This window comes from Podarcis tiliguerta, assembly GCF_965153285.1.
Source record: "Podarcis tiliguerta genome assembly, chromosome: 14".
NCBI lineage: Eukaryota > Metazoa > Chordata > Lepidosauria > Squamata > Lacertidae > Podarcis > Podarcis tiliguerta.
In genome coordinates this window covers 52,124,611-52,151,167 of record NC_139547.1, presented here as the reverse complement: position 1 = coordinate 52,151,167, position 26,557 = coordinate 52,124,611, and the positions used below count along the sequence as shown (strand labels likewise).

Below are 26,557 nucleotides of genomic sequence, written 5' to 3'. Positions count from 1 at the left end.
AGGTACAAAAGCACACCACTAAATGTTGTGTGCCCTTTGCAATGTATTGCTAGATTTGAAGCATTCCCCCCCCCCCAATAATCAAGCCACTATAAAGCAATGCTTCATATTAGTTTCTGCTCAAGTATTGCTGGGTGGAATAAAGAGCTGGGCAGGAAAATGTCCTGGGTGCTCTCTCGGTTTTACAAAGAGCATTCTTTCTTGTCTGAACTGAGCCTGGAATGCAGTTTGGGAGGGAAGTGAGCCCCCGTTGGAGGGAGAAACCCACGGGCATGTCCCCCCCCCCCCTTGAGGCAAGCCCGCTTTCCCTTCCTTGAGAATGCCATCGTATTGGGTTTCACGATTCTTTCGTTGCCTGGAAGAGAACGCCACGAAAAAGGGAGAGTGAGTAATAATTTAATCAAAAAAGAAAAAAGAAAGCTGGCTGACAATCTAAGGAAAACAAGAGGTTCACACCCAAAGGGTTTGCACGCACACACCCACACAAACATTGCTGCTCGTTGAAAACAAACTGGAAGGTTAAGAACCAAAAAAGGCACATTACAGCTCTGTAAAAGAGGGCGGCAGTTTTGCCCAGCTTTGGTCACTTCCTCGCGAGTCCCTGCAGTTCCACAAAAACATGCCCCTCCTCCTGACGCCGGAACTGCTGTTCCAGCGGTTGGGAGGTGGGAGATTACATAAAGAATTGGAGGTTGAGAGGTCTGGGATGAAGACTGAGACTGAGCTGTAGCTCAGGTGTGCAGCCACAGAGGGAGATTTGGGGTCCTTGACTAGAATCACAACTACATGCTGGATCACAGGGCCAACCCTGGAAACAGAAACAAGCACTCCCTTCTCCAGTGCTGCAAGGCGGAAGTTGCCCCATGTTTCGGTACCCCATGCTATCCATCTCCCAAGCCCCACTATGGGCTACGGAGTGAGGCCACATTCACACCATGCATTTAAAGCGCTACAATACCACTTGGAACAGGCATGGCTTCCCTCAAAGCACTCTGGGAGCTGGGAGGAGACCACCCCCTCCCCTTGCAGACCAGCAATTCTCAGAGTGGTGCAACCATTGGTGAATTGTACCTCTGTAAGGGGGTTTCCTAACAACTCTCAGCACCCTTAACAAACTGTAGCTCCCTGGATTCTGTGGGGGGAAGCCATGACTGACTGAAGTGGTACCACAGTGCAGGGTGTGAAGGCAGATGGAGAGTACCAGGAACAGGGCGGGGGATTTCGACAGTGGCTCTGCATGTCAATTCGCCCTGGAGGAACTCGGGGAAAGCTCAAATAGTGGCCATCTGAAGGTGGCTAAGGAGAGGGAGAAGTCATGAGAGCAGGGCTGACAGATTGTGAAGAGAGCTCCAGCTGAAGGAGGATGCAAGGCTTTGCAAGGATTGAAGCAAGATGAGCAGATGGATGTGAAGGGCTGAAGATGCTTTCTGAGTTAACTGGCCAACACCTCTGAAACTGGAACACTCTGACCCTACTTTCGGACAAAGACAGAACAGAAGGGAGAAGGTTCCCCTGCTCCCAAAGAATGTCCAGCCTGAATTGGTCACTCTCTCCATTTCACGTCCCCAAAGAGAGAGAAAGAAGCGAGATCCAGAGCAGAGGCATACCATCACCTCTGCGGAAGAGAACACAACAGTCCCACAAGCAAGGCAGCATTTAGAAGGAGTTTTTAATTAACAAAATGGTCCAGGGAAAAAGGAGGCGAGAAGGAGGAGGGGAAGAAAGGAGGGAATAAACTGTGAAGCTGGACAGGAGGGGGGAGGTTGTGTGATGGGAAGAACCCAAGAAAAGAAAAATAGAGATCGCTGCACGTTTCTAGGAGTTGCAACCGAAAGTCCATGCGCAAGAAAGTACTTGGAACCTTTGTCCGAGTAGAATAAGCCAGTGTCCTTCAAATCCTTGGGCACCCAGATGTGGAGGGACTACAAGCCCCATCATCCATGACCATCGGGCCAAGCTGGCCATGGACGATGGAAGCGGTAGTCCACCCACATCTGGGGATGGTAAGGCTGAAGAGCACTGGAAGAAGTCAAAGCACCCAGAAGCAAACTTTGCTGCTCCTCCCTTCATGGATGCCAAGTGTTATTTATGTACACGTATTTTTCTTCTAAAAAAAAAAAAGAGAGCGAGAGAGAACCCCAGAACTCGGCAAACTTCTTCGTTATGAAGTGATCTGCTTGCTTGGCACAAGGCAGCATGCAAAGCTAGGAGGTGCCGAAGGCTGCACAGAGAGAGCAGGTTTTGGCAACAGGAACAACGACGGAAAATATATATGCATATATCCTCACAGCTAAAAGGTAAAGCAGGATTTAAAAGCCACTGAAGTGAAACCATATATTCCCCCCCACCCTACCCCCCCCACCTCCATGGCATCAAATCAGCATTACGGCTACAATGGTTTGTGTGTGTGTTTGTTTTAAAATGACTTCAGAGTCGTCCGCCGTCCTCCCTCTTGCTCTCAGCCCGGGTCAAGGTTCGTAGCGGCACAGACACAATAATCCTCCAGATGGTCAGGCCTGCGTCCTCGGCTTCAGGAGTGGAGTTCACAGGTCAAAGTTCAGTCCGTCCGAAGGATCATCGGGGGGTGCTCGCTGTCTTCGTCCAGCCGCAGGGTGCTGGCGTCCTCTTCCAGGCAAGCGCCACCAACCGCGCCCAGGTCCTCGGTATAGGCTGGAAGACGAAGGGAAAGTGCAAGGTTTTGGAAGCCACACACAGACATGGAGTGCCTACAGTAACCAGGCGGGCAGTAGGTTGGCAAAGGTTACACTGGGGAATTACACACTGCATTATCACAGCATCAACCCAAAGACAGATGCTTCCAAGATCTCTTGCCATGCAGGAGGGGGAGGCGGAAGTCAAAGGCTTTGTGAAAATGTCTGCAAACATAAACTCAGTGGAAAAATACCTGAGATTCATCCACCCTTTTCAAATGCAATCTTTCACATGTGCATGGCGTATATCTAAGTGTTGTTTTAGGTCTACATTTTCTGATTCAGTCATACTTATACATGATCGATTATCCTCAAATATGGTTAGTTTCTGGAAAATTTAGATGTAGATGACTGAAAACTTGTCTGAACCATTCAACCTCATTACAGGCTAGAGATAGGCTAATATATTCTGCCTCAGTGCTTGATACTGCTACCAAACTTTGTTTTCTGGAGTACCACTCAATGAGAGTTTATTTATACATAAATACAGACCCAGGTGTGGACTTTCTATCTGTAAGCACGCTTGCTCAGAGGGAAACTCAATTTAATTCCTAGCAAATATGCTTAGGATGGCAGCCTCAAGTGCTAATCTCCAGAGACCCAGGTAATCCAAAAGGCTTGGCTGTCCACAGTGATGCCCAGGCAGTTTGGCCACAGTAGGTGCCTCTTACTGGCTAGGGGTGGGTATGGCCATGATGGAGGCTGAAGGCAGAATGCAGGATGGGGCAGAGGTGGCTTAAGGGGTCAATAGCCTCTTCCCCTCCCTACCCAGAGACCCAAAGGGACTGAAGTACCCTTGGTGCAGTTCCTGACAAGCCTTGTGGGGTGGCAGCTTCCTGAGAAAGCAGCACTTTGGAGTGCAAGTGGGGGGAATGAGTGCTTTTTAAAATGGTCAATAGGCTTGGGTATTCCTGTGCCCCATTTCATTTCATTTCAATACATTTATTACCATAACAATATAAGGAAGAAAGGGAGAGGGAGAGAGAGAGAGGAACCAACGAAGAAAGCTGCCTTATACTAAGTCAGACGGTTAGTCCATCTAGCCCAGTGTAGTCCACACAGACTGGCAGCTGCTCTCCAGGGTTCCAGCAGGGGTCCCTTCCCTGCCCTACCTGGAGATGTTGCCAGGGATTGAACCTGGGACCTTCTACATGCAAAGCAGCTGTCCTACCACTAAATTACAGCCCGTTCCCCAAAGACTGGATTACCATTTATACATAACATTCAAGCTTTGTCAACGCTTTATTCATAATAAAGGGGGATGCAATGTCTGACTTCTTGCCTCTGACAAGGAGTGGAGCAACGAAAGGACCAGGCTGAGTGGCTCAAGCAGCCTTCTTGACCAGGGTGGTCTTCCTCTCCCAAGGGGCGAGTCATGCCCTATGGGGAAGACCACGTGGAACTTGCCTCTTGTGGGCACCCCCCTTGCGGGCTCCTCACTCAGCCACCCCGGTCCCATCCTTACCGTGCCTTGTAGGCGAAGAAGGCACGTAAGTACCTTTAGTCACAGCAGTGCTGTACGTCTGTGCTACTAGCGGCCGGTCGTGCGATGCAGATTCTAGGATTTCATTGCCTGGCTCCATGCTGCCATCCAGCCTATGGGAAGAACCAGAGAGCGAACGGTGACCAATGCAATCCTTAGAAAGAAAGACTGTGTTGTCTTTATGGTTTCATCTACACATATAATAATAAATTTTTATTTGTACCCTGCCCTCCCCGGCCAGAGCCGGGCTCAGAGCAGCTAACATCATATAAATAATACAATATGCATAAAAACAAGCAATCAATCGATTCAAATGCAACCCAAAATTAATTCACATAAATTAAAATTAAAGTTAAAACTGGACAAATGTCAATCCTCAGGTTAAAATTGAGATACTCGCCAGGTATTAACCACCTGTACAACGTGAGCCTAAGATAGAGGGCCTCACCGCACTAACACCCTCACAGATCTGTCTCCTTCATCAGTCGCAGCTTTGGATCCAGCACAGCACAAGCGGATCTCTGTGTGTCCAGCTTCCAGCCTGCTTCTGGCTCAGCTCACACACACTACTCTGGCTATGACTCTCCTACCTAGCAGTTAAAGGAGAGCAGCTGAAAGGCCCACCCATTTGCTCTACGACACATTCTTTGGTTATGCAAATTGTGTTTAGCTGGTCAGCCAAAGCCATTGCTTAGACAAAGGGACTGGTTTGGCAGCCTTGCTCTCGTGCCTTCTACCGCCACAGATACAGGATCCCAAAAACTGGAAAACTGGACTCAGGGCATCATCCAGGCTGACCCCTCCCAACTCACGACAGTACATTTTGCTCAGCCTTGTGCTAACTTTTTAAAATTGTTGTAGGGCATAGGGCCTACTATTCTGCATTACCGTTTCACATATGCTGTACACTGCCCCAACACCTTTCTTTGGTGAAGGGTGGTGTACAAATATGTGACATAATTAAAGCTACCACAGCCATGCTTCACCCTAGCTCTGAAATGGAAAATTTCAAAACAAAAAATTGGGAGCATCTCACAAGAAGGAAGCAGGACAGGAGACCTACTTGTGCTGTTTCATCAGGGTGCATTCGCCTCCCTCCTGGGGGTCCAGGTTGTACATGTATAGGTACCCATCTGCAGCTCCTACCAGCAGCCGAGGGATCTTCTGGATTCTGCAAGTAAATCCTAGTCAAGTTTAAAAACCTTACTATGTAAGATTTAACTATGTGTGTGTGGTTTTTAAAGTTGCTGCTTTCCTCCCAGCAGCCAAGTTCACTTTACAAAGATCAGTGTAAGTCCAACTGCACTGAATGGAAGTTACTTCAGAGTAAACATGCACAGGGGGACGCGGGTGGCGCTGTGGGTTAAACCACAGAGCCTAGGGCTTGCTGATCAGAAGGTCGGCGGTTCGAATCCCCGTGACGACAGGGTGAGCTCCCATTGCTCGGTCCCTGCTCCTGCCAACCTAGCAGTTCGAAAGCACGTCAAAGTGCAAGTAGATAAATAGGTACCGCTGCGGCGGGAAGGTAAACGGCGTTTCCGTGTGCTGCTCTGGTTCGCCAGAAGCGGCTTAGTCATGCTGGCCACTTGACCTGAAAGCTGTACGCCGGCTCCCTCGGCCAATAAAGCGAGATGAGCGCCGCAACCCCAGAGTCGTCCGCAACTGGACCTAATAGTCAGGGGTCCCTTTACCCTTTTAAACATGCACAGGACTTTGCTGTCAGCTGATCAATGAAGCCTCACAGGCCTCACTATTGTGCACAAAGGAACCTGGGTTTTGTGCATTATTCAAATGCAGTATGATTATTAAAAACAAACAAACACAGGTATGTTCAGAAGGTCACATTGCCTCCCTTTCCATCTCTACCTGTAGGGAGCTTGTGAAAGATGGGGGGGAAGTCCCCTCCCCACTTAGCGCTCTGTACTTACGTGGCTAACGCACAGATGTTTTTGTGCCCACAGAAAGGGAGGCGGACGGTGGCAAAAGCTCGGCCTTGGTTGAACATTTCTGTCACCTGGGCAGGCAGGTAGTTTGTGGAGACCATCAGGACTTTCCCAAAGTAACCCGTCCAAGTCGTGGGCTCCTCCTGAGGTCTGGAAGCAAGGAAGTAGAGTGGAAATTACACTTGCACCACTTCGTATATCACAAGAAGAACTCTGCCAGATTTGAGTATGTCTTGGCTTACAGCCACAGGCAGATGCGTAACTCCCTCTAAGCTTCAGCTGCTCTTTCAAGACATTAGCACAAGTCTTCAATTGCATTTGGGAAATAGGCTGGCCTCTACAGAAAAGATGGGACTCTCCCCGTTCTGCCTCTGGAGATGCACATGGACCTAGCTTTACTTTATTTCCAAAGGCAGATTTAGTTATTTATTCAAAAACCTTTTCTTTCATGTTCTCTCTCCACTATATGGTTTACCAGATTTACCAGAGCACTGCTTGCATTGGGTTTTTGCTTCGAAACAATGTGGCCTTAAAAATTATCCTATGTTTACGTCAACAAGCAGCACAAATTTTAAAGAAACAGTATCATTGGTTGTTGTGTGTGTGCACTGCCTTAACAGCCCAGTTCCACCCCGATTCTACGGCAAGGAAAATATTTATCAAAAGTGTTTATTGTATTCTGCTGATGCTCACAACAGCTAGTAACGATTCTGGACAAGGAAGAAAAGTTCATCTATCCAGGACAATATATAGGCAAAAAGCAAGTTACCCTAGAGTCAGCACGTGAAACGTTTGGGTATTTTTTAGCTTTAAACTGGCTCCTAAAAAGCTACCACTGTTATGACCTACGTACCACTCAGTCATGCTCAGAACAGACCCAGTGAAATCAATGAATGTGACAAACCTAAAACAACTGATTTAAATGGGTTTACTCTCAGTATGGATTAGTTCAGGGGTGCTCAAACTTTTTTCAAAGAGGGCCAGATTTGATGAAGTGAACATGCCTGAGGGCCAACCAAAGTTGTAGAGCTTTTTTTATAATTTTCCCACAGCTTTTTTTTTTTAGGATTGAAGTTGTTGAGCTTCAATCCTTGCCACAAGGGCCAGATTAAACTGACCGGTGGGCCAGATTGGTAAAGGTAAAGGGACCCCTGACCATTAGATCCAGTCATGGCCAACTCTGGGGTTGCAGCGCTCATCTCACTTTATTGGCTGAGGGAGCTGCCATACAGCTTCCGGGTCATGTGGCCAGCATGCCTAAGCCGCTTCTGGCGAACCAGAGCAGTGCACGAAAATGCTGTTTACCTTCCCGCCGGAGCGGTACCTATTTATCTACTTGCACTTTGATGTGCTTTCGAACTGCTAGGTTGGCAGGAGCAGGGACTGAGCAACGGGAACTCACTCCATTGTGGGGATTCGAACTGCCGACCTTCAGATCGGCAAGTCCTAGGCTCTGTGGTTTAACCCATAGCACCACCCTGAAAAGGGCTTTGAACATGCCTAGATTCGTTGGACACGAGCCCGATTTAACTTAGGGGCCTGATGCATAGTGGCTGGGGAGAATATTCCGAAACAAGAGAGGAACGTGGCAAATCCCCCCCTTTCCAAGCCACACTGAAAGCCCTTAGAGGCTTAGCCTGAGAGATAAAGAGCTGGGTTACCACCCACCCTATGGCCAGCCTGGATCTAAGTGGGCAGCTGTGGAAAGAAAGGTTTCCTTACTTCTCTTTCACAGTTTCTAATTTGAAAATGTGCACTGTCTCTGTGTTACTGGATGCGGACAGAAACATGCCGTCCATGCTGAAGGCCAAAGAGGAGATGCTCACACACCTGGAGGGAATAAGCAGAAAAGAAAACGGCCGGTCAGTTCCCGGATCGTAACTGGAGGAAGAAGAGGAGGCAGCTAGACAGAGGCAACTGCTTTACATTCTACAGTGACCTAGGTTGGGTTCCACCCATTTAACTGCTGGGGAATTCTGAGGCACCCGAAAACCTGCTCACTGCTTCCTGCTGCAAAACAAAGGTTTCGCCCTTCTGCAGATTTTGGATTCCCTCCACCATGAAGAAACACAGCTACCTATGACACAGGTTGAACTGCTGGGGGGGGGGGGACCTCCTGCAAAGAGCAAGCTTCTGAGACTGAGCATTTTACTTCACCTCTTCACACCCCTTCGGAATTCAAAGAGTTTCTGTCCCTCTGGAATGGAAAATACCCGGATCACCGTCCCCTGTTGGGAAAAAGGAGGTGAGAAACAAAGACTTCAATGTTCAGTTTAAAATAGCTGCTGCGGAGTCTCAATATAGTTCGAGAGCAGAGGGGCTGAACCTATATAGCTCTGGGGGAGAGATCTTTGGCTGTCTCCACCCTGTGGGCCAACTCTGACAGGCAGGTCAACCTGCCTGCCTGTCAAAATTCTCTTGTGTGGGGTTCCCAAGCATGGAAGCCACAGTGGCAAGGGGAGGTATGAGCCCTGAGCTCTGGAGGCCTCCCTAGGCTTCTCCTTTCCACCCCCAATGTTGGAGATGGAAATGGGAGAAGGGGCTGGGAAGGCTTCAAACAGCAGTTTCGATTTAATGGAAACAATTTCCTCCTCTTTGAGCAAGGCCTGCTCCTGCCTTGTTCCAACAGAAGGAACAATCCAGAGCCCACTTCCAGCTCCTGAGTATTTCCTTGAAGTCCCACCCTTGCCCCTCGCGCACCATCACCTTCGACATCAGGTGCAGGGGTGTGTGGCTTCTCCACAACGGCCAATCAAGCAAAATGGGGAGGTCTGGTATGGCACCTTTGACTCACAGACCAAAAGTTCCCCACCCCGGTTACACTGGGAGGAACCAAAATGGCTGGGGTCGAAAGAGCAATTTTTAGATCCTTGGCTGTGTCCACTGTGGTTTAAAACCTTCATGCAGAACACATTCACACTGTTTTTTATTTATAAGACTACAGCTGTGCACAGCGCAACTTAAGGACTGCCATAAAACCAACACCAATGGAATTAAAAACAAAACAGTAAATTAAAAGCAAACAGATTAAGAACAGACTAGTATTCATTGCCAGCAAAGACTTGGGACGACAAATGAGTTTTACCCTAGAAGCCCCTGTCCCCACATCAGATCATAAGCTGCTTGCTGTGAGGAAGACTTGTTCGTTCCGTAAGAGTTTGCTCTATGGCTTTGGAAGGTGGGGCTTCCTGCCCAAGACGCACAAACCTTGAATGTGCAGGACTGGCTATGGAGCACTTTGGACTCTGGACAATCAATTGAATTGGAATCACAGAAATGAAGTATGCTGGAAGGCTGAATCAAATACCTTTCAAAGTGTGATTTGAGATAAGGTTACCAAGATTTTTTTCAATGAATCTGGGGACACTTTTCAACTTCAGTTGAATTCAGTGGATTTTGTCAGGGAATGATTTGTAAATTTGGGGACTGTTCCCGGGAAAGGGGGACGTCTGGTCACCTTAATTTGAGAGGATGAGCAAGCTTGGAAAGTGTCGGACTGTCATCAACGTCACTACCGCGTCATAGAGTTTAATTCCAAGATACAGCAGTGTACCAGCTGTGGGGTGGGACAGGGCAAACAGGAGGAGAGAATTCCTGCCAGGATCTGTGAGAATGCTCATCAGGAATAACCTGGTGCCGCTGCAGGAAAAGCCCTGACAATACAGCTATACTTTAAAAGGCGGACAGAACCCCGCCTGATAAAAAGAACCAACGCACAGCTTAGCATGACAGGGTGTTCATAGCTGGAACAGCGGCTCAAGTCCTAAGTTGGAGGGTGAGAGGTTTGTGCTGACATTTTGGATTATTCCCAAGCAGAAACACTGCAGGAGGCTTCTGGGCACTTCAACTCACTATTTCAAAAAGCCCACACAGAAAGGCTGCCTTTGTTCCCATTCAAAACTGAAGTCAGTGTATCAGGCCCTCACCTTTTCCGACGCCGTGGCCAGTTTTGTGCCGCTCGCATCGAAAGCTAGCGCAGCCAAAGGACTGTCATGAGCAGGGATCATGTTAGCAGCTCTCTGCAGAAAAGAAAAAAGGGGCACAAGAGCTTAGCACAGGCGCAGCCAGCACCAGACAGGGAAGATCTCCTTGGGCACAGAAGCAGGAAAGATGCTTGCAGAACCTCACCAGATTGATGGTGTCAAAGACCTGGACTTCCCCAATAGTGGCACTGCCTGGGTAGGCCAGATAGCAGTTGTCGTTGTTTATGGACAGCGCACACAAGCCTAGGGACAGAGAGAAAAGGGGGGCATTGCCTCAGGCTACAAACATGTCAAGGAGGACCGGGAAGGGAAAGCAGCCGTCACCGAGGCTTGCAGGACAGGGTTTGGAGTTCCTGTGGGTGACAGGGAGCATTTTAAGGTGACCTTGTGGTTGGGACTCAAGGCAGTTCACACGAGCAGCACAGGTAAAATACAAAAAGCTAAAAACCACACAGCCTTTTCCTTTAAAAAGTCAGTTCCCCAAGGCCTGTTGGAGCAAACACCTGCCAGTAGAAGGGCAACAGGGAGAGAACCAGCACATTTATGTCTGTATTCATAAGCTGCTGCCCCTTGAAGAATATGCAACCAGGAGGGTCGACTATACAAAGACAAATTTAATTCTTGACTGAGCTACCCTCCTTTCAGAATCACAACCGGGTGGTGCTTTCACTGTGTCAAAGATTATGTGTGGGAAATGGAGAAGGGTCTCCCTTACCTGCGGGGTTGGGGGGCGTCTCCCTGATGGTATGCAACACCTTCATGTCCCGGATGTTATGTATGTACAGAGACTCTTCTAAGCACACGATCAATCGCTGAGGAGGGAAATAAAAAAAGGAGAGGGAAGAGAAAATCCTGAAGCAGTGTAATACCCTCAGAGTGAAGCTTCCTAGAGAAGGAAGTTAGTGACTAGTGAAGGCAGTTTTAAAATCTGCCAGCCTGGATTATGTTGATTTAGAAGCGCAAGGCAAAGCCTCCTTTCCCACAACTTAGGTGAGGCAATTGTGATCCCCTGTTATTAGGAGGCCTCACCTGATCCTGACCTCAATTCAAGAAAGATCCTGACTGTTCTTCGCCCTACAGGCAACGTGTGTTTGTGTTCTGGGTCAGAAGGAAGCGCAATTATCACCTCGCCCTGCACAACAAAAATATCTGTGCTCAAAATAAGTAAGAGTTGATTAGAATTTCTTGCAGTCCATCAAGGGACAAAATACTAAGCAAGATTCCAACAAAAAAATCCATGATCATTATTTATTGGATTGGATCAAGTGACTGACTACTCACCAGTCACCCTGTTAAGCTAGAGCTAGTGGTGCTATGTTCTAGTCTGAGAACGGAGGCCTGGAAAACAGGCGCTTGCCTGGTTGCTATCAGCAAGCAAAACCTGCCTCCAGGGAAATTTTACCAAAGTATCCCCCCCCCCCCCCTTTCCAATGCCTCTGATGCCACAAAAATCACTTAACGAAACTATGCATGGCCGGTATGAGCATGTCACACGGACAGGAGGAAATTCATCTGCATGAGCCTCTACCTGCAGCAGCTGAGTCCAGAAACAGGGTCAACTCCTATTTTGCTGTCTTCACTGTACACAGAAAACTCGCATATAATATTGCTCTTATAGGTTAGCTTTCTATGAGATATATAGTTTTTTGTTTGTTTGGTGCAAGGAGAAGCGTTCAAGTTGCAAGAGGCCCCTGTTGTGTCCAGAAAAAGAAGTTTTACTGTCCCTTCTATTGTTAGAAAGTACCAGTGCCACAAAACCCACCCACTTGCGACCACAGTTTCAAACTTATTCCTAGACACTGGACTGACCACAAATAAAGAGGCCTTTTGTCCTTTATGCTTTACATTTCTGATTCTTTGTTTTCTTTCTTTTTGTTACGGTGGCTCTTTTCTCTTGTTCCTGTGGTTTGTATCCTGCCTTTCATCAAATGAGTTCAAGGTGCCTGACATTGTTCTCCTCCCTATTTTATCCTCACAACAACCCTGCGAGGTAGGGTAGACTGAGAGCAAGTGACTGGCCCAAGGTCACCCAGTGAGCGTCATGACCAAGTGGGGATCTGAACTCTGGTTAACCAAATCAATAAAATACTAAATATGAATGAAAAACAAAAGAAGCCTGAGATGACGCAAAAGCATCACGACTCACCTGCCTGTTAAGCTTGACAGCCAGGATTGTATTGGAATAGCTGTAGTTGCAAATCTCTGTCCCCTTCTTGAAGTGGCAAACTTTCAGCTTGCGAGGGGCTTTGAGGCTCACTATGGCCACCAAGCTACTGGAAAAGAGCCTCTCCACAATGCACACATCTTCTGTGTCAGCTGCAGGGGTGGAAAGGAGAGGTGTAGGGAAAAGTTGACAAAATGAAGGATGAAGGTGTGCAAAGGAGCTCTTCACACAGCAAAGCAGAATTTCAAGTCACTCCTCTTGCTGCTGACCTGCCCCATCTGCCTGCACCGCCCACCCCAGAACCAGCAAAAGCAAAGACGCAACACGATTCAAAAGACAGTAATTAAGAGTCATACCCCCTTCTTAATGTGTCTGGAGACGCTGTGGTTTCAAAACTGTGTTCAGGTGAACCTTATGGTTCCCTGGAACCCTTTAAGGGTTTACAGTGGTACCTCAGGTTACATACACTTTAGGTTACATACGCTTCAAGTTACAGAATCCACTAACCCAGAAATAGTACCTCGGGTTAAGAACTTTGCTTCAGGATGAGAACAGAAATCGTGCTCTGGTGGCGCGACGGCAGCAGGAGGCCCCGTTAGCTAAAGTGGTGCTTCAGGTTAAGAACAGTTTCAGGTTAAGAACGGACCTCCGGAACAAATTAAGTACTTAACCCGAGGTACCACTGTAGTCATTTTTGACAAGCTTTGCTGAAAGAACTTTGCAATTTGCAGTTGCTGGGGAGTAGAGCATGTTCTGTGTCACCCTATCCATTCACAATGGAGACGCCCAGTAAGCCTGGTTGTGGCCCTACATCCTCCAGAGTCATCCCCTCCCCCCGCAAAAAAAATGTCAGGTGGCCTGTAAGGCATCTCATCCTGATTCAGTACTCCAAAGCTTGAGCATCCCCAGGATATGGCTCTCCAGGAAAGAGAAGCCTCCCCCCTGCTTTAAGAAATTGGTTCCACTGTTCAGCTACTCTCACCATCGAGAAGATTCTCCTAATATTCAACCGAAATCCATCCTCCTGTCACTTAAACCCATTAGACTCCTCTGTGGCATGGACAGTGGCTGATCAGATGACAATTCTATATGCAAAGGACTCCCTGAGGGAAGGGAAATCTGAAAACCATTTGCTGACAAGAGGGCTAACCCTAAAATGCTCATATCAGATTGCTAGTGTGTACACTTACAAAGAAACTCCATGGAAATCAAATGGGACATACTCTCAAGAAAGTGTGCCTAGGATCAAGGTGTTAAGATTGCTCCTAAAGGTCTCCCATCCAAAACTTTAGGCACGTATGGTCACAATTACCTTATTTTTCTATTTAAAGAGGCACAGGGTTTGAGGGAGAGAGACTGAACTGAGTGAGAACATGCAGGTGCTTGACTAAACTACAGCTGGCTAGAGCTTCGCTCTTCCCTGAGGATCAATAGATTGACACATCCGAGGCTAGGCTGGCTGTAAATAGACCTTAATATTACAGCAGGAAGAGCAAAGCTGCTAAGTGGGGGAAGACAACAGAACGGGAGGGAGCCCAACCTTCTGCTTGCTGAAGATGAGCAAGCTGTAAATAAAGAGCCTGCTAAAAGCATGTGCCATGGAACAGATTTCAAGCAGCTACGGAGGCTTCCTGGCCAGAACCATTAGTTTAAATCTTAACTGTATCAAGCGGTGCAACGGTTGACATTTGCCAACTAGGAAAACTGCCAGAAGTTAAAGCCTGAAGGGGTTCTGGTTCATCTACTGGGTCTATCAAGCAAGCGGCGCCATTTCCATTACCAAGGGCAATTCACTCCTTTCAGACTATCTGCTCCAAAAGCTGAGCTAAAATGAAAAAAAGAAGACAAACTGTACTTGTGTGGTTTAGTGGGTGGATTTCCCCACACCAAGCAGAGGTGTGAGTTGGGGGGGGGGGGGGCTCATCAATTCCTAATCAATGCCTGCCCATCGAATGAGGCAAAACACACCCAATTTACCCAGCAGAGTGAAACACAAACAACGGCACCACGCAGGGATTTTGTCCTATAGGACAGTACCACACTTTTGTGTGACAAGTTTGTTTTCTGCACAACACACACGTTGCAGGCTGTGATACAACCATGTCTCTTAGGTACATGTATATGCCCGTATGTTGTCACGGTTTGCGCTTGCTCTGGGAAAACATTTGGGTACAAACGGCAAACGTGTTTCCCCATGTAAATTACAAAGCCATCCTTGAACTTGGGTACCTTTGCACCAATGTTCAAAGAGCTGAGAGTGATTCATCTCGTATTCCTGCACAACTACATAAAATGCTTGGTAATGTGAGAAGATACCAATGCTCCAGCGAAGGCCGCACCATGCAGCCAGATATCCTCTTTGTGCTGAAAACGGGTGGGGTAATGTCAAAAACACATTGGGGGAGCAAACAGCATAAAACACCCAAAAGGTGGCAAGAGGGGACAGAGGGGAACAGATACTCCCCTCCACCCTCTGTTCAGAATCAAAGCTTCCAAGTCAGGAAGAACTCAAGACACACATCACAAATAACTCGAGAGTCACATTTCTTCTGGTTTGATGCAAAGCATGACGTGAGTTGTGAAAAGGCAAATGAGACCTCCCAGTTAGAGAAAGGCTGGGTCTGGTGGTTGAGTCACATGGACACAAGCTAGGAACACATTTGTGCCAGGAAAGGGAGAATTAGGACCCAGGGATGTTGAGCTATTCACATGGGGCTAGGGCAGCATGTAAATGGACCAACTGCAGATCATGGGAATGCAGAATGAAGAATCTGCTGAACCCAGGTTGAGGCCAAGTCAAATTTTTTTTTTAAATGAAGGTGCAGAGTGGGGCAGAAGCAAGCCACCGTTGACCCCCATTAATCACAGATGCATCGTCTTCTTGGAAGTGGCAGAGCTGCCACAGGGACCCCAATATACCACTTGTGGTTTATTATCTCTCACTGAAGTCATGAACCACAACCCTGTAGGACAGGTTCGCTGCTTGCCAGCAGTGCAGCAGCAGCTGCCCCCAGCAGCCGGCACCAACTGGATTTCTGCCTGCAGTCAGCAACACACTGCTGAAGATCTTGCATGTGCTGGGGCTAGAGACTACCATTTTAGGTGGCCCAAACATCTCTCTCTCCCTCTTTTGCTTTGGAGGCTTCTGGAATAAGAGATGCAAAAATAACTTTTTAGAAAGAAGCTCCAGAAAAATACCAAACATACAAGCTCGGATGTTTGGGGTCAAGGAGCTGGCTGCTGTCCTTGCAGCTAGGAGGGCAAGCCCAGGGATCAAGTCAATTAGGTAACTAAGGCTACTACAGCAGGGGGCAGTCAATTGGAGGAGAAGATGGATTCTTTCCATAAACTATCTGCTCAGTCCAAAATGTGACCACAACATAAAGATGGAAGGGGGCATGGGGTAGAAGGGGAATTAAAATATACACTTACTGCATTCATAGATCTGCTCCAGTTTATCCACAGAAGAAAGGGAGAAGAATTTGTAACCTGATTTGCTGCCAACAGCTAAGGACCTGCAAAGCAAGACATGAGGTCAATGAAGCATGGGAACAGAACAAACTTGCCGTTTCACACAGAAAACCAAGCAGCAACCTCCACCAACCTGATGCCCTCCCGGAAGTATTGGACTATATCAGCCCCAGTGAAAGTGGCTGTGCTCACTGGGGCCAGTGAGAGTCATGCCCAAATTATCCAGAGGGCACCAGGTTGGCAAAGATTGCAACAGAGCACCCCAAGCTCTCTCACAAGTGCGTTCAGCTTCACAGTTTGTCCTGGATCATCACGTGCTCACCAATTTCATCATCCAAGTACGTGGCTGCTTGCAAAACCAAAATAGCAGCCCCATTCTTTTCTTTATTTGCCTTACTGCAGAAATAAATGCAGACCAAGGTTCAAAAAGAGCATGCTGCAAGGAGCAGTAAGAGCTGAACACAGAACTATGTGCATATTGATAATGGCTGGGTGATTTGTTTGCACCCGTAAGATAGTGCTTTCTTTGCATACTGCATTCCCGGCTTGGGGCAAACTGTTTCTCTTTGAGTGGCCTGGGGAGGGGGAGAAGCTTAAGTGCTTGCTTTTTCCAAAGTTATTGCTAAGGCATGTCCTCAAGAGAGTCAGATATTGACCAGACCAAATAACTGACACATGAACACAAATCACATGACAATTCATTTCCCCTTAAGAGACACAACTCTTTGGGGAAGCTGAAATGCTTAGTTGTAATGTACGCCATGTAGCGAAAGCCTTTATTTTTAAGGCATTTGTTGTTCTGAGGTTTGTGCAACTTGCACTGCCCATTGTCAATTGTATCAGACGCTAAATCAAATGACCAAACCCCACAACAAGCTGTTGTGCTGATGACCTAGCAAAAAGGCCTGATTTTTGGAGAGCCAAGTGGATCAGCGATAATCCTGTCATTTAGAAGCTGGGGATAGCAAGAAGAGAAGCACTGTGTCATTTTTATTACATGCCGGGGAAATCACTCACTTCAACGTGGCGTGCCTGTGCATTTTCTTGCACTGGAGGTCACACAAAACAGCTGCATGTTGTTTTGACAGGTAATTCAAATAGACATAACAATGTAAGTGTTTTCTGCTGCAAAAAAAGGGGGGACTGGAAGAGGAAATCCAGAAGATGTTGTGTACACAATGTGACAAAAGCACAACTGCCTCAATCCATATATGACCCTCTTGTTGACACGACAAAATGTGGAGGGAATTCTTTTTTTGGGGGGGACAGAACCCCGGCCTTGCCCCTGCTCCCCAACCAAAGGCTGAACCTATCACTGAAAGCTGCTTCACACTATGTCAGACCTTCGGGTCCGTCTCGCTCAGTACTGTCTCCACCGACTGGCAGTGACTCTGCCGGGGGTCTGGCAGGAATGCCTCCCAGGAGATGCCACTGGGATTGAGCGAGGGACCTTCTGCATGCAAAAAAAGATGCTCTGCCATTCAGCTGTGGCCCTTCCCTATTTGACCAAGAGGATGCACATTCAACCCAGTCTGTAGCTCACGTTGGCATGCCCTCTTCCCTGTCCTGTTAGGGATGTGAACTTCCCTCTACAAGTATGTACCTAGGGGGATTGAGGCAAACATCTTGCTATGGCCTTCTCCTAAAGCAGGCACGTCCAACTTCCAAGAGACTGCAATCTACTCCCATTATAAAAAAACTGGCAGTGATCTACCCGTTGGATTGACCAGAGTTGTTGAGATTAAATCGACCAGGGACACCCCACGATCGACCAGTAGATCGCGATCGACCAGTAAGACATCCCTGTCCTAAAGGACTAGGGATTCTGGTGTTCATGGTATAATTCTGCCCACTTTCCATCTCTCCCCGCCCCTCCTTAGGATCTCTGAGCTAGCAATGCCATCGTGCTGCCTGCGAGAACAGCAGCTACGAAGAGAAAATGAAACAGGGGGAGGGGGGAATTGTTCATGCAACACCCAGCCCCCATTTTGAGGTCTGATTGGAAGAACTGGCTTGAAAGATAAACAGCCTCTTCCCGTGCCATTATCCTTCCAAACAGCACCAAAGATCGATTACTAACATGCTGTGATATGTGGTTGTAAATAATTAAGACTACACTTGTCAGAAGACAAAACACACACTGTGGTTGCAAAACACTTCCTTTGAGCATCTTCCACAAGTCTCTCAACAGCAGGTACTCTGCGCATGAGGAGGAGGTTCAGGATCTGTTGGCAGAGCTCTGGGTAATTTGTCGCAGGTGGACAAGACTCCCAATGTTTTAAACAACAGCAACTTTCCCCACCTAATTAGGCTGCTGACCTGAAGAAAGCAAATCATGAGTAGACTTATAGGTGAAAGGACTGAGTTTGGTCCAGTTCAGTTCTGGTACTAAATACAAATTCCTGGGCTCAGAAAGTGCTCAGAAGTATCCTGTTCTAACTAAACATCCTTTGCCCCTAGCTCTGGTTGGTAAATATTGAGGTTCTCATTTTAAAAAACATACACTAAGCATATCTGACAAGCCTCAAATAAAGGTAAAGGTAAAGGGACCCCTGACCATTAGGTCCAGTCGTGACCGACTCTGGGATTGTGGCGCTCATCTTGCTTTATTGGCCAAGGGAGCTGGCGTACAGCTTCCGGATCATGTGGCCAGCAGGACTAAGCCGCTTCTGGCGAACCAGAGCAGTGCGCGGAAACGCCGTTTACCTTTCTGCCAGAGTGGTACCTATTTATCTACTTGAACTTTGACGTGCTTTCGAACTGCTAGGTTGGCAGGAGCAGAGGCCGAGCAACGGGAGCTCTCCCTGTCGCGGGGATTCGAATCGCCGACCTTCTGATCAGCAAGTCCTAGGCTCTGTGGTTTAACCCACAGCGCCACCCGTGTCCCACTAAGCCTCAAATATATTAATAATAATAATAATAATAATAATAATAATAATGTGATAAGTGGGACTGTGGCATTCTGCATACAAGACCAGAGTACAATGTAAGAACAAGAGACCACAACATTTCTTTCAAGATAACCCCTATATCCACCTGAAAGAGAACACTGTTCTTCATATCAAAACCCTTCTTTTTATTGTTGCTCAAGATGTACTCCCTGCTGGGGAATTTATCAACAATAATCACAGAAATCAATTATTTCACTCTACACACTTTTATTTCAGTGTGAACCTACAGCAAATGATATCCACAAACCTCTGTACCACACAACAGGAAGGTGTAGTTTCACATTCCTGCAATGAAAAAAGGGGGGGTAGAGCTGTGCCTAATCATAAGTTCAGTGTTTTTATTTAAATAAGTCCACACCATAGTGCTAAAATTCCCAAGTTTGTCACTTACACTTTCTGCAATTTAATTTTATCTACAGTACTAGTGTGTTTTGTGCAGGGGTTAAGATGGTGCAACTATGCAAAAACACATATACCAGAACCCATGTGTGCAATTTATCTGCAAGATCTCAACCAGCTGGCTTTCAGTCACGCAAGGTTGAAATCACACAAGTTGATTGCGTGCAAGGTGCTATCATAGTATATTTAATATCAGTGTACTGGGCCGCAGAATTTACTTCTCTCTAGGGATATGAACTCGGATCACTTTCTTTCACAGGGAGAGCGGTTTTCTATTACACACACTGACTGAAGAATTTCATACACTGGCCAGACTATGCAAGCCTATTTGTGGCAGGGTTGTGGTGGGAAGGAGTCAAGAGAGCCAAGCTTTTGAGGAAAGGATCAGGCTACGAGACCTTTGGGCCCTTCGATCTCAGCGAGTCACCCAGCATCAAGGAAAGGAATTTTGTGTGGCTTCCCTTGTACACAAAGGAAGCAGTCATTCCAAAAACAGCCCAACGGCATAGCTCTCCTGATCATTTCCTCTTATTCACTTCCCACGGGTGATGCTCCTCCCTGCAAAATGGCCTATTTATCACTGCCCCATCAATTGCCTCTTAAGCATTTCAAAACCCTCGCACTCTGACTACATACTCCAACTTCTTTCCCATGCACTTCGGTGTGTGCCCTACTTTGAATTCAAGAGGCAAGAACTCTGCAGTGTTTCAGCTTGCTTCTGCTCCCACTATAGGAAGTCTCACATCCCCACACCAACGCCAGGCCATCTGGCCCAGAAAGCCACAAATTTGGGGACAAGGAGTGGGAAAGGAGAGACCCAGGGACACACACAGTCTTTGATTTGGGGGTGGTTATACCAAATTTATACACCGTATTTTTCGCTCTATAAGACGCAGCAGATCACAAGACGCACCTAGTTTTTGGAGGAGGAAAACAAGAAGAAAAAAAATCTGAATCTCAGAAGCCAGAACAGCAAGAGGGATCACTGCGCAGTGAAAGCATCAATCCCTCTTGCTGTTCTGGCTTCTGGGATAGCTGCGCAGCCTGCATTCGCTCCATAAGACGCACACACATTTCCCCTTACTTTTTAGGAGGGGGAAAGTGAGTCTTATAGAGCAAAAAATACGGTATACAAAGAATAAGAGCTTGATTACAGCAGGGATGTGGCCCTCCAGATGTTGCTGCATTCAGACTCCCATCAGCCCTAGGTAGCATGGCCAATGGGAGCTGTGGACCAGCAACACCTGGAAAGCCACAGATGTCCCATTCCTGACTTACTCCAAAGACAGTTGCTCAGAATTATAGGGTAAGGCTCATTAACAAAGCAGGGCTTACTTCTGAGTAAACATTAGGGCCCTCTCTCCCCCCTGAAGGCTAATTGCATCAGGGCAGTGGGTGTCTTCCAGGAAAAACTACTGGGTGTCCACTGACTTCAATGCACCTAATGTTTGAGCACTGTCCACACAAGAGAGGTGTGATAACTCTACTGCAGTCCAAAAACATCTGGAGGGCCCCAGGTTGGCAAAGGTTGCCTTGAAAAGGACAGAGCATCTCTTACACTGTTCATACCAAAGGCCTTCATACTATGTTCCAGGAAACCTTGAGGTCCCTGGGAAGCTCAATGTAAGTTTCTCAGTGAGTGGATCAGAGAGGCTGCTCTGAAACAGAAAAGGCTTGCGACACCCACCCCCACATCCCTTACCCAGTGCAGCAGCATATTCTAGGCCACACATTCATGGGACTTGTGGGGAAGTCCATCAAGCCTGGGACCTCACCCCCAGGCCCTAACACAAGACTGTAAAGAGTAGACAAGTCAGGGCTAAATGGACCAAACCTCTGACTCAGTATAAAAAGCAGTTTCATATGCCTAAGGAAGGGTGCTTTGGGGATTGCAGCTGAATCCAAATTGGGATTACTCAGAACTGTGCCTGAAGTGCTTGCCAAGGACTTCAAACCCCTCCTCAAAGCCTTCCCAGTGAAGTTTTCACACTGCAATTAAACTGAACCTAGGTATGTGTAAATGAAACATGGTATATTCTGCCTACCCTGCCTCTGGGAATTATTAGTTTACAACCCAACTTTTCTCCAAGGAGCACAAGGCAACATACACAGTCACACACACACACCCGCCGTACACTTTTATCCTTACAACAATCCTGTGAGATAAGACTGAGAGGTAGTGACTGACTTGATGCCAGCTGGTAAGCTCTATAGCCAAGTGGGGCTTTAAACCTGGCTCTCCCCAGTCCCTCCCAGCCCAAAACTTTAACCACTACACCACAGTGGCCCTTGTGTTATCCTCTATATTGTAAGCTTGAGGCACAGACCCGGCCTTTCATTCTTTCTGAAGTGCTAGAACCCACTGGGTTCTATGGGATTTGCTCTCATTGCAGGCATCAATAAAGAGTTCCACTTCACCACCACCACTCCCTCGTTCTCCACCTGCCCAGGCCATCAGTCGTGATCTTTTCTCCACCAACGCCTTCCCGAAGCCTTCTTCAGTGAGACACACTGGAGATTTAGAAGTCTCCCCCTCTTATGATCCCCAGCAACTTGCTTCTGAGCAAGCGTGCCTAGAACTGCAGATATGGTGCATGCTTACTCAGCAGTAAGTCCCACTTTTCCCAACCCTCAAGGTGCTCTAAGCTCAAGAAGAAGGGTGTGTGTGATGATTCGAGGTCCTAACCCTCATCAAAGCACCTCCACAATGGAGAAAGAATTGCAAGTTAAATATTTCCCTGCCAAGAACCTGTTTTAAAAACACAAGCATCTTGCAGCACATACACCTTCCAGACAGGTAGCATGTTTAAGTCTGTTGCAGCAAAAAACAAAAACGAGATTTGCGGTATCTTACAATGCTAACCAATATATATCGTAAACTGTCAGGGGTCCTTTACCTTTTTTTACTTTTGTTCATATTGTCAGATGTATGAACTGTAATCCTGAACTGGCAAGTACACACAACTGTGAGTGTGTGTGTGTGCGCACCCCCCATCCCCCAACACATGGTTGGGAAAGGTAGTTAAGTAAGTTCAGAGGGAAATGAAAAGAGGACATACAGGGACAATTACAACATAGCTACAGTGACCAATTAACAAGGCAGGTTTGGCAACAGCATGAACAGCTTGGCAGTGGTTATCTCTCACCCACCTGAGATCCCTAAATAAAACAGTGGCCATCTGAATAACTTGGCAAACTCCTAGTCGCTCACAGAATTGGCCAGATTCAGATTTACTTGCATCCAACCATCAGAATGTTACTAGGCAAAAGTTAACAAAGGGAGCAATATACTTGTGTGAAAGTAACACAGCAACATGTATAAAAAAATAAAAAAAGACAGAGAAAGAGACACAAACCTAACAACATACCATATGAACATTAAAATTATTAACCTCCATGGCAATCCACAACATTTATCTGTAAGGCTAGGATTTTAACACACATTAAAAAAGATAATCTGAATCTTCCAGGCAAGACACAGCAACCTCCTTTAAAAGAAAAGAAAGGAGTTATCCAGAACTCATCATTATGCTAGATCAGCCGTGCCCTCCAGATGTTGGCCAATGGGACTTGCAGTCCAAAACATCTGGAGAGAATTAAGTAGGGGAAGCTAGTTGGTAAATATGGCACCAGCAGCAGCCAACTTTGAAGGCAATGATTACAAAATCCAATATAGAATGTGAATTCTTACTTCACTCAAAATATGAACACTGCATGGGGACACTGGTGCAACGGTTGAGCGCTGGTCCAGGACATGGGAGAAACTGGGGCCTGAATCCCCAGTCATGAAGCTGGCGGGGTGTGACCATGGAAGCCAGTCAACTGCCTCTCAGCCTGAACTACCTCACAGGACTGTTGTGGGGATTAAATGGGGAGAGGGAGAACAACGAATGTTGCCACCTTGAGCTCCATGGAGAAAAAGGTGGGATATAGATTAAATGAATAAATAATAATAATAAATACAGGATCAGACCAGAACCTGGGAAAGAGTGGGTATGAATCCTCATTCAGCCATGAAGCTCACTGAGAGCGACCTTGGGAGCCAGCCAATTGTGCCCCCCTCTTTCTTTGTCTAACCTACTCACAACTAGATAGCTCAGTTGGTTAGAGACTGGTGCTGATAACACCAAGGTCGCAGGTTCAATACCCACAAAGCCCCTGCGAATACCTGCATTGCAGCGGGTTAAACTAGATGATCCTCAGCGTCCCTACAATTCTACTTCCCAGGAGTGTTTTGAGGATAAAAAGGAGAGGCAGTGGGAACCACAATACACCTGGCTCGATCTCCTTGGATTTTTTAAAAAGGAAAGCAATAAAAATAAACTAAGGAACAAATAAATCCTGGGTGTGCGTGCCTTCTCTTCCTCCCCCCCCCCCCCGCCTCATTTAGGGACATTTCTTCTCCAAACTCTCCCTCTTTCAAAGGGATATACACTGCACATTAAAAACAGAAAATTAACAAGACATAACATATTACCATAAGCATAGGACATATCTGCTGTCACTGCCAACCCATGTCTGTGGAATGCTCTCCCCAGAGAAGTCTGCCTGGCACCTTCATTATGCACCTTTAGGAGCCGGGCAAAACATTCCTTTTTATCCAGGCCTTTGATTGACCTGACTGACATCCTATACCTTTTTAAAACGTGGCTCTTTTGGGGGGCCTTTGGTTGACCTGACTGACACCCTATACCTTTTTAAAATGTTGCTCTTTTGGGGGGCCTTTGGTTGACCTGACTGACACCCTATACCTTTTTAAAATGTGGCTCTTTTGGGGGGCCTTTGATTGACCTGACTGACATCCTATACCTTTTTAAAACGTGGCTCTTTTGGGGGGCCTTTGGTTGACCTGACTGACACCCTATACCTTTTTAAAATGTGGCTCTTTTGGGGGGCCTTTGGTTGACCTGACTGACATCCTATACCTTTTTAAAATGTGGCTCTTTCTGGGGGGAGGGGGTGTTATTGGGTTGTTTTTATTTTGATTTTATATACTGTACTGTATTGCGATCTTTTTTGTGAACCGCCCAGAAACCTACAGGTATAGGGCGGTATATAAATCCAAACAATAATAATTAATAATAATAATAGCAATGCGTGCAGGATCTCAGGTATAGCCACTCAGGCACGCGCACGCGCAGTACCGGGGCTCCAGGTGGGGGATCCTCCCCCGCCCCCCCCCCCGTTTTCGAACCTTCGCCTCCCCCCTCTCCCCCCCCGCGTTCTCTCTCGGCCACGCCCCCTCCCCCTCGGGCCTTACGTGTTGTCCTGGTTGAAGTTGGCGAAGAGCAGTTGGCCGGCGCCGGCCTCGCCGCTCTGACTGGCCAAGTTCATGGCTCTCCCTGGCGGCGGCGGCGCCCCCCCGTCCCCGGCCGGCGGGAGGGCAGCGGAAAGAGGCCTGTCAGCCTCGACGGCTCGCGGCCCCGCTCGGCTCCGGCCGCCTCCTCATCCCTCTCAGCGGCGCCTTGTTTACGCTCCGGTAGTGGCCGGAGCCTTCAGCGCGCCTGCGCCAACCCGCCTACTTCCCTCCTCGCCGCGGCGAAAGCGGCCCGCCATTGGCGGCGCTTCCCCACCGGCCACCGTAGCGCCCGTGCGCCTGCGCGATTTCCGGAGAGAGGCGGGGGGCGGGACGGGACGAGGCCTCGCGCCTGCGCCGTATGCTCTGGAGGTCTTTCTGCGCACGCGCAGTGCAGCTTCCCGCGACTGTTGGGTTTTGGCGCGAAAGGGTCTCTCTCTTTCGTGGCGCCTGAGGGGAATTTTTAGAAACACACAAAACGAGGCAAAAAAGACAGAAGTTTGAGGGGAAAGTCAGCTTAGGGAGCCCCACATAATGAAATAAGGACATTTCATTTTTTTAATAAGATATTTATTAAAGTTTTCAATATATTACAAAAATTAGAAAAAAGAAAATACAAAATAGGAACAATTAAAAACAAATCCGTCTTTCCATGTCTTATCTTTCATTTACTTGTTTCCCTGACCTCCCCACACCTCCCTTTCTTGCATTCCAGTTCAATTGGTTAATTCAGCAAATCCTTTCCCTCTTTAATTTTATCTTAATCTTTTATCTTAATATATTATGACTTTGAATTATCACCTGTTAACAATCCATTTTTACATATTCCTTAACATTGCTACTAAAAAATCCCACTTAGCTTCAATCCAGCATCATTCTAACATTCATTAATTTTACAGTGTTTCTGTAGATAGTCTTTAAATTTCTTCCAATTTTCTTCCACTGACTCTTCTCCCTGGTCTCGGATTCTGCCGGTCATTTCCGCCAATTCCATATTGGTCATTTCCGCCAATTCCACCTTCAATAAAATAAGGACATTTCAAATCAACTATTTATTACTCAGTATTTCTTTAAAAAGCACTGTTTTTTTTTTAAAAAAAAAGAGACAAAAGTAATAATAATAATACTACATTTTTATTTATACCCTGCCCTTCCCGATTCAGAAAACCGGGTTCAGGGCAGCTAACAACAAATTTAAAACACTTAATTGATGCAACAAAAAACAGCATAAAATACAGTATAAAACGTGAATAACAATAAATTCAGAATTCAAGAATCAATTTAGGGGGAAATCCATCCAATAAACATTAGATGATCACCAGGGCTAGCTGGCTAAATTAGTCCCACTTGGGCCAGCAAGGAATATATACGTAACCACAAACATTTCGTTGAACCAACAGGGTATTCCTTTTATTTATTTCATAAATAAATAGGCACCAGTAGTAAATATATAATCACAGGCAATTTCATAAAATACCATATTCTGACATCGTTCAAGATGAGATTTCTTTCAACGTGTATTTGATTTTCTTCGGCAACATTTTATCCCTGAATTTTTTGCCTGACGTTGGAATGTGGTTTGCAACCTGCTTAATGGATTCCACGCCCCCTTAAAAGTTTGGAGCAGTATAGATGGATAACAACAACAACAAGCACAGTATTCCTTTTATTTTTTATGAATCAGTAATCAGTATATAACTATAAACATTTACTAAAACCCACACTGTTGATTTTGCTGTTTTTATATTAATGCATCAGGACTGAATAGACCCCCCCATTAACATTTAACAAAACACTATGTACGCCACAACAGCAGCAAGAATACTTATTGCAAAGTATTGGAAGACACAAGATCTACCCACCCGGGAAGAATGGCAGATGAAGTTGATGGACTACATGGAACTGGCGGAAATGACTGGCAGAATCCGAGACCAGGGAGAGGAGTCGGTGGAAGAAGACTGGAAAAAGTTTAAAGCCTATTTACAAAAACATTGTAAAATTAATGAATGTTAGAAGGATGCTGGAATGAAGTTATATGGTTTTAGCAGAAATGTAATTAAGACTTAAGTAAAAATGGATTGATAACGGGATAAAATGGAAAATTTAAGGTTAGACTGTTAAGATAAATTATAGAACAAAAATTGAGTAAGATGGAA

The 26,557-nt window shown here is 46.7% G+C and overlaps 1 protein-coding gene across 2 annotated transcripts; it reads right to left on the bottom strand.

The window, feature by feature from the left end:
- Positions 1–380: 380 nt before the first annotated feature.
- On the bottom strand, positions 381–24,697 carry WIPI2 (WD repeat domain, phosphoinositide interacting 2). Of its 2 annotated transcripts, none has more exons than XM_083413641.1 (12): positions 24,366–24,697; positions 15,717–15,799; positions 12,267–12,436; positions 10,836–10,932; positions 10,266–10,363; positions 10,064–10,156; positions 8,295–8,365; positions 7,860–7,967; positions 6,123–6,287; positions 5,258–5,365; positions 4,177–4,307; positions 381–2,670 (listed from the first exon to the last, which is right to left on the bottom strand). In XM_083413641.1, the coding sequence occupies exons 1-12, from the start codon at positions 24,437–24,439 to the stop codon at positions 2,558–2,560; spliced, it is 1,311 nt and encodes a 436-aa protein (XP_083269767.1). In that variant the 5' UTR covers positions 24,440–24,697; the 3' UTR covers positions 381–2,557. The 2 variants fall into 2 exon arrangements, with proteins under 2 accessions (XP_083269767.1, XP_083269768.1); XM_083413642.1 differs by having other exon boundaries at positions 4,210–4,307; positions 24,366–24,683.
- Positions 24,698–26,557: the final 1,860 nt, after the last annotated feature.